Source organism: Fundulus heteroclitus, chromosome 17 (genome assembly GCF_011125445.2).
Source record: "Fundulus heteroclitus isolate FHET01 chromosome 17, MU-UCD_Fhet_4.1, whole genome shotgun sequence".
Lineage (NCBI taxonomy): Eukaryota > Metazoa > Chordata > Actinopteri > Cyprinodontiformes > Fundulidae > Fundulus > Fundulus heteroclitus.
The window spans coordinates 19,406,462-19,415,296 of NC_046377.1; the positions used below are offsets into that span (position 1 = coordinate 19,406,462).

Genomic DNA, 8,835 nt, shown 5'->3' on the forward strand with positions numbered 1-8,835 from the left:
TGTCCTTTTCACCTCTCTCTGACGCACCCCAGAGAGCTCCTGTCTACTTTTATTTCTTTATGCATTGCTTTGGTTCTTCCAAAAAAAAAAAAAAAACAATATCCCAGCTAATTAATGCATCATTGTTGTTCGCTCAACTCCTTGCAGGCAGTTGGGTGGAGATTACAAGTTCCTTGGCTCTGCAGAATGACATACAGGGGGACGTCTGCCCATGCAAACATTCACGGGGAATTACCGTCTAGAATAAGCAGAAGGGAAAGCTGAGACACTGAGATCAGACATCTGTACTCAACTTTATTCTGAGGATAGCTACAACTTGTAAGGGGAAGAATAATCACTATGTCGTGTTTTGCTGAAATAGCAGGTTCAATACACAATATGGGCAACACAAAGTATTTTATGTGAGATATAAAGAAGGCATGAATATAAAAAGATGAAAAAAATTGCCAAATATGGATAAAAAGTAGACACAAAATGTATCTGGTTTTGCTTTGTTCATACTACTAAGACTTGGAGAAAAATGGAAAGCTAAAAGAAAAGAAAAGTTAACAAAAGTGGCATATTTGGACGTTCCTCCTGTAAACGGCGGGTTGTCGGTTCAACACATCCCTCTCAGCTGTTGTGTCTTTGGGCAAGAAGACACTTCAGCTGCTCATGTGGGTCTGCATCAGGAAGCTGTGGCTACGATGCAGCTTACAACCACCAGCATGTGAATGGCTGAATGACTGATTGTTGTGTAAAGCGCTTTGGGGTCCTCGGACTTGATGAAGCGCTCTACAAGTGGAGGCCATTTACCATACAATTAAAACGGATACAGGATTATTAGCTTAATCTACTTCTAGTGTAACAACACTGCTCCAAAGATCCTTTTTGTTCACACAACCACAGATGATTCAGGAGATAAGAGATGATAAGGGATCTGCTGCCAGGAACTAAAAGCCATGTAGTCCATTAACCTAAGCTTTGTAGTAGTCTAGTATATATATATATAAATATACACTAAATTGTTACTAAATATGCCACAAGTGATCAGTGGGAAAGGGCTTAAATATTGTGACAAATTTGAACTGCTAACTAATCATAACAGCTGATGATTTAATATTTAAAAATCATGTGATCGGACAGACATAAACATAAGGGTATGTGCAAATTCTGATATTTTAAAGACAAAATATGCACTAAAGACAAAATGAACAATTTTCTAAATCATTGTTTCAACATTAAACCTGAAAGCAATACTTCCAGCAGTTAATGTGCATACAGTATGTAAGAACAGTGCAAAATGTTTCCAATGACAATATCTACTGTTTACTGAACGTTCAATTGACCTCCAAATGGCTCAATAAGCTCAGCAGATAGAAAATAACATTAAAATAACAAAATTTGTGCACAAATAAGAAGTCTCAGCCTAATTTCTGTATCTAGTTTTTGTATCTTTTGCATTTTGGTTAAAACAAGCATGTTCTTTATTATTGAAGTTACTTGCAGCAGGTAGAGCAGCCAGAGATTTTACTCAAGTAAGAGTAATGATAGTTGAGTAATAATATGACTCAAGTAAAAGTAAAAAGTGCAGTGCAGTAAAACTACTCTTAAAAGTTTGTTTTGTTCAAAGGTTTACACAAGTAAATTTAATTAAATAAATTGAACTATGTAATACCCTCCTCTGCTTCTTTAGCTGCTAATTTCCTTTTATAAAACAAACGGGAAAAGGCAAAAATGTGCCTTAATCACACTTTCAAGGGTTTGTAACTTGGTTCCTCGTCTGTTTCTTCATTTTTTTGTTGTTATTGTGTCTATCAGGGCATGGTGAGTTGCTTTTTGTGAGAACAATGGAGACCCCTAAGGTCTTTAGAGCCCTGCTTACTGAAGGTTCCCGGAACCAAACCTAAACGAGACGAGGCGGCGTTTATGTTTGATGCTCCTCTGGAACAAACTCCCTGAAAACCGCAGAAGTGTAGAAACTGTTGGTTCCTTTTAAACCAGGACTGAAAACAGCATTGTTGGATCTCAGGATGGTTATTACTGTTGGCTGGCGACAAATTCTTCCATGACTCAGATCTCTGTAGGGATCTGTGAGATTGTTGATATTCTTCCCTTGCTCTTTGGTTTTACTCCAGATACGCAGATGAGAGTTCAGAAATATGCACATCATCCAGGTTTATCTGGGTTTATCTGTTTGGGTTCTAAAAGGATTAGCATAAAATTCCCACACTTTCCTTTATTTTTACTTTTCTACATACTTACATTAATAGTGGTATTTTAAAACTCCAAGTATCTTATGTGGTGCTACAACCTCTTCTACGTAGAAATGCATGAATCAATATGCATAACGTCTGTATGTATTCATCAAACTGAGGAAATTTAAAAAAAAAAAAACTAAATTGACTGTATGCTACTTGGAATGTGATGTGTGGTGAGATCTCTTGGAATATTGTGATTATTGTGGCCACCTTTCACTAACGGCTGACAATTAGATTAATATTATGTTTCGTGACTTTTTGCTACCTTATTACATTTTTAGTTTAAAACTTTAGTTTCTGTGGAGGAATCTGGAATTTGTTTGATTTGCTGAGTGCATTAAGATAAGCAGAAGACAAAGATGAGTCAAAATTCTCCATACGCACAACGCTGGATGTCGCGGATGTCTGAGGCGGTGTGGCGCTCAGACCATCCGTTGCTTCTTTAGATGATTGTGATGTTGGAGAAATGATCTGCTGATCTCTGGCTGCTGCATCCTGGTCTGCTTTTCTTCCATTTTCTGTTTGCTCCACATGTGGAAGTCCTGGGAAGGTTCAAAAGCAGAACTCTGCAGAGGTTTTCTGTCTTTATTTAAAGGAGGAGCCCTTCTGATGCATGAAGTGTTACACTCCTGGATGTTGCAGTTCCCATGATTTAATGTTTTTATTATCTGGCTGCATCTGCAGAGACGTGGACCGAAGCTGAGGCGTCAAACTTAATAGGCTTCAATACCTAAACTGGTGGAATACCTAATTCTACATCACATTTCATCCATTAATCTAGACATAGATTAGTAGGTAATGTGGTTAGTACACTTTGTCTTTGTGTTTTAGTTAAGATAAAGTTGAATGAGGAATATATTTGCCATGAGGCATGAGGTGTGTTGTTCTTGTTTTGGATGTAAGCTGACCTCCAAAAATCCAGCGAATAATACGTTAAACTTGAAGTTTTAAACATAAATGAGTCAATTTGGTTTATTTTTGTTCCTTTTCAGCAGATCTCATTGGCTCGTTTTTTCTCGACATCCTTGCAACCTAAACAACGCAAACATTAAAGGTAGAGCGGACGGTATTTTCCGTAAATGTACGTAAGAAACGACCAAAGCGCTTTTGAATAACTGCGCATTTGCAACACAGTCTTACCTGCTCCTCTGCTACTCAGGGGGGATGGCGGGGAAAAAAATCTCCCAAATACAATCTGGTCTGATTTAGTTCTTCTGAGGCCTGCCGATCGCTGCTGTTCGGTCCGGACGACAGGCATTGGTCAGAGTTTTTACACAGAGATCAAATATTTTTGTCCGGGATTACCAACTATAGCTTTAACTAATCAAAAAAACATTTTATTATAAACTGCTGCGGTTGATGGAGAGATAAATTCTCCGAAATAAAGCCGGCAGCGCGGGACGTGTGTCAGCACCTTCCTATTCTGAACAGTAATGATGGATAAACTGTGCAGGGAATCCTGTTGATGGCCAAAAATTATTTTGGAAATGAAAATAAGGAGAATTGTTTGTTTCTCTTGTTGAGAATGTGTTTTAAATCTCGTTTATGCTTTTCATTTCAGCCCACTGCAATGCCGGCTATTACAAAAGTCAGCAGATGAGTTTCTGTAATTTCATATTTTTACTCAAGTAAAAGCAAAACGTTGGCAGTCAAGAAATCACTTGAGTCAGAGTCAAAAAGTATTCAGTAATAAGGCTACTCGAGTACTGAGTAACTAACCATAACAGCATCAGGACATCAAATCTGGACTCCTGAATTCCACGTTACGTTTTCTGTTTTTGTAACTCCAGATCAAGTGGTAGCAGGAGACTAATTATAAATATTTTCATGTTTCCAAATATACTTTGAAGCTGGAAATGTTGCGTATCAGTGATAGAATAAAAGTTGGTACTTGTAACATTTCTGCATTGGGCTCCCGTCTGACAGTGCAACTCCTGCTGATGGGAACAGTGAGCTGGGTTCTCGTCACTTCCATGGTTGAAGAGTTAAAGCAAACCTTTGTGCCTAAAAAAAACAACAATGTTAGAGTCAAAAACACAATTTTGGATTCTGAGACTTTTCGATTTAGGAAATAGAGCACTGGTGTTTTATCATATCTGATGTGTTTTTAAATAAAAAAATTATTATTTGCAAAAGAATTTGCTAAATTTAACATTTTATTCTGGAGAGCGGCTATAAACCAATTTCTAATCACGTATCAAACAAGAAAATTAATTATTATAAGTACATTACTCCTAATACATTTTTGAATAATGCACTGCAAAGGGACTGCACCAAAGGGACTGCACCTGCTGATCACCTTGCTGGTTTTGAAACATTTGGCCGGCGAGAGCTTTCAGATAAACTGAGGATTAACCGTAACGGGCCAACACTTGTACAATTATCCTCCCAGCACTGGTACACCGGGATGGAGGTTTTCTGTACATCCTGAATGTTGGCTGTGCTGTGACAGCCCTGGCTGCATCCGAACCACGCAGCAGACAGGTACACACGGGGATCAGGCCGAAACACGAGGCTTTGGCCGACCTCATAGCTGCAACCTGACGCTGAATGTTTGGCAGCGAGGCGGCTCAATGATCCAGAACTAACAAGGAAGCTTTTTGACCAAGAGCTGGATCCAAATTCAGCTGAATCCCAGTGCTTTTACTGAGCGGTTTGCCTCATTAGTGATCTAGTGGTGGTTTAAAAACACAAAAATGTTAATCGGTGCAATATAACAGCAGATTTTTCCAAAAAGTATTACAATATTACAAAGAAATGAGAGGACAGTGTAAAAAGGTGTTTCAGAAACAAAATTCAAATATAAATACAAAATGACTTATTTATATTGAGTTTCTCTGCAGAATATCTGAGTGTTGCAGTAAATAAAATAGAAAAATTGTGAAAGACAAAATTAATCTAACTTATATTTTAAAGTATTTTTGTTAAATCCAGAAATGACTTACCACCCAAACAGACATTTTTAACTAACAAGTTCAAATGTCCAAACGGCACAATAAACCGAAAGAAAGTGGAACTAAATGGGGAGGGATCTCTTTAAACTTGGTGTTTTAATAGCATCGTACCCCTGATTGGCTGAGCAGTACCATATTTTATTAAAGTTCAGCTCATTCATTAATGACACTTAAGTATCCAATTTTTTAGGATTGTAATCAATATGTTGTTGACACATACATAACCCGTTTTCAATAAACTCCCACGATTGTTTGCTGAAGTGCTAGGCTAATATTACCATGATGTCGCTCTGTTTTCATATGGCTCATTCACACTCGGGCTTATAATTTATCTCACTGTGGACCCTGTGTATGCAGTCCTTTCATAAAACGTTGCCTTACTGTGTCAAAAACTTAACACGTTGCTTTGAACATCGTGCAGTTGATTAATTAGCGTTTCAGCTGCTCTCTGGGCAGCTAGAATCTGCACAGCCAGTCACAAAAAGTAAACGTATATTCAAAAAGTGTAAAACAATTTGACAGGGAAAACCTAGATTCTTACACAAACCAAATACCGTGGAAAGCCTCTAATGTGGTTTTGCAAGCTGGAAACGTGTAAAATAAGTATTAAAAACTGACCATGCTAACTTTCCATGCATGGCTTCATGAGGAGTGCAGCTGACATAAAATCAAAGTATTGGGAGTTGAACTTAGATTCTCAGATGTTAAATAATTAATTGATTAAGAAAAACCTTCTGTCAAAAATGTTTGAGACCAGCTCAGGACAATTGCTTCATAGCTGATAGAAACAATGCATACCAAGAGTAATAGACAGACTTAAAATTTTCTTCCTTCAATTTGCCTCATCTTGCTAATTACTGCCCTGGAGTCTCTTTACTTGTTTAATGATCCCCATTCCTCATTCAGTCCTGATCCTGTGTCGGTTTTGAAGAGCTTTCTTCGGTTAAAGGGAGGCTTCCCAGAACCCGCTCCAAATGCCAATCACGTCGGGATGCCCGCTGACGTTTGCTGTTCACTGATACATTAAAGCAGAAAGTGCACCTGGTGCAACCCTGAGGTCCAGAGACAAACAACCAGGGAAAGGTCACATAAACAAAATACAATAAAAGACAGATAAATGCGTCGTCAGTAGTGTGTTCGGCTACAACATGTGTACGTTTTGGTAAACTGGTCATTGATGACCAACAGTTAGAACCTGGGTGAAATTTTTTTTTTTGCAGGCAGCAAAAAGCAAACTTTAACCTGTTCTTGGCAGCTTTTTTTTAACATATTTTATCTTGGAAACGAGGCGGCAGCTGTTTAATTCTGATCATATCAGATTACCGGGTCCCTGATCTGCTTTTCTTCCAGGAAGCATCGACTACAGAGCCACTCGTACGGCCGCGACTGTGAATCAGGTCGAAAACCAATTACCCTCTTCTCAGCTGGAGCCGGAGCCTCTGCCACCCGCATAATATTTTCCCTGTAATGAATCTGTGTTTACTCGACCTGTGGCCCACCCACGCCCTCGCCTCATTAAATAATGCGCCGCTTCATTTCTTAAGCACAACCGAGCTTGTCTAATTGAATCTGCTGTCCCTGTGTCCCCACAGCCCTGTATCCGTCTGCGCACTGGATAAAGCGCGGGGCGTATTCCTTGATCAACCCCACGTTCCTGCACTCGGAGGAGGACACTAAGCTGCTTTTTGAGGTCAGTTTAGATCAGGGGTGTCAAACATACGGCCCGCGGGCCGGATCCAGCCCGCCGAACAATTTAGTCCGGCCCTGTGGCTAAATGTATTATTATTAAAAAAATATATATATTTATTTATTTATTTTTATTTTTTTCCAGTGTCCTGTCTGGCAATGTGGCAATAAGATGCCACAAAGAGCTCATCAGATTTGACTTTCACAAGTGGACAAGATAAAAGGAAGAGAATAATAAAACAATTATTGAAAAAAACATGTACTTCGTTTAATCGAAAATATGCAGTTCCTATATTGTCCACGAGGGGCGCTGTGTTTTAATTAGCAGATTAAGCTTCAGGTGTGGAAAAATTCAAATAATTTCTTAATTTTTATGTTTGATGTATTTTGTCATGCAGGACAGTGTTTTTAAGTCCAAAAAAATTTGAATAATTTTTTTTCAACATTGTACAATCACTGTGATCAGTTCTTATGCATAATGCACTTAAGTAAATGTTTAACTGAGTAAAAGTATTGTTGAAATTGCACATATGGTTTTGATCTCTTTTTTTTTTCTTTTTTTTTGCAGATTCTTCTTGCCGGAATGCAGATCCGAGGCGAGGAGCGCCCCCTGCTGATCCCGGACGAGGAGCTGGCCTCTCTGAGCAGCGTGAAAAAGCTGGCGGTGATCTGTGAGGACGTGCTGCCGAAGAAGCTTTCGGATATCCGGCGCCTGATGGCAGACCTGGCCGAGCGGCGGCAGCCTCTCAGCCGGCAGGACTTTGAGAGAACAGTGCTGACTTTGGTGTACGCCTCGCAGACGCTCGCTCAGATCAGCGACCCGCACCAGAAAGAGATGTGGATGGAGACGCTGGTGCACCTGGCCCGAGCTCTTCAACGAGACCTCGGACCCTCCTGAGCAAAACTCAAAGCTTCACTTTCTACACATCTAGATCAATATAAGTTTATGGCATATCAACTCTGTATATATTGTTTTCACAGTTGCTTTGTTACAAAGCTGGCAGTGGTAAGGATGTTTCTGTGCAAGCTGATAACCGTGAAGACACGGCCTCCAGGAAGTGATATTCTTATCTAGTCTTTGTTTTGGAGCAAACTCTAACTCTCTAAAAAACAGCAGGGTTTAAAGGGAGAGTAGAATCTACTTAGTGGCTAATGTCTCATGGCAAGTTTTCCTGGTGCAACCTTCTGTGAGACATAGAAACAAGACCAAGAAGAGAGCCAATCAGAATAAAATAAACTTTTTTAACGAAAAATTCAGTTGCTTACCAGTTTTTGCTCAATGTTTCATCTTAAAGTTTTTGCCGCCTTTGTTTATTTTTATAGTAGAGCCAATCCAGTTTATCCACGGAGATTGCTCGTTTTGCATGGTTACCTAGTCGCTGCTGAGCTTCAAAGAGAGGAAGCACCTAACACCTTTGGCAGGTAAAAACATTCAGCGCCTCCCCAGAGAGATGACCTTGAGGTCGGCTCACATAGATGTGCTGAGATTCCTCCGTCCACTGAGCTGAGAACCGCTTGTCCGGGGAAAACATGTCCAGTTCACTGAGCGGTAACACAAAAAGACCAAGACCCTGAGTAAGCCGTTTTCTCGTTTATCAACCAAAAGCCCAAATATGGGGAGATGCTTTTACAACTATATCTCAAAGAGAGAGAGTCATTTTGGCTTAATAAACTGCTAATAACAGCTTCTTTAATCATAGGCTCCAAGTCAGAGGAAGATCTGACTCTTCAAAAAAATATATAATATATTGTTAATCTAAATGTAATTTTGAAAAAAAGGTTTGAGCGCAACACAACTTTAGGGGCTGTTCACAATTTTCAAAAACGTACAAAGCTTATCTGGGAGGGGGGGGGGGGGTCAATGACTTGTGTACAGTTAATTGATGGCTTAATGAAATATCATGTATTTTAGCAAATTTTGCTGTTCTCCTGCATAGCAAACCTGTCAACACGGG

The 8,835-nt window shown here is 39.4% G+C and overlaps 1 protein-coding gene across 1 annotated transcript in view; it reads left to right on the top strand.

Moving 5' to 3' along the window:
• The window catches only part of LOC105918981 (protein FAM180A), a 31,013-nt gene extending 22,906 nt beyond the window's left edge, over nucleotides 1–8,107 (top strand). The window contains exons 2-4 of the mRNA XM_036149388.1: nucleotides 6,545–6,591; nucleotides 6,787–6,884; nucleotides 7,449–8,107. Coding sequence (XP_036005281.1) covers nucleotides 6,545–6,591; nucleotides 6,787–6,884; nucleotides 7,449–7,778 — 475 coding nt within the window. The 3' untranslated portion in view covers nucleotides 7,779–8,107. The remainder of the gene's footprint in view (nucleotides 1–6,544; nucleotides 6,592–6,786; nucleotides 6,885–7,448) is intronic.
• Nucleotides 8,108–8,835: the final 728 nt, after the last annotated feature.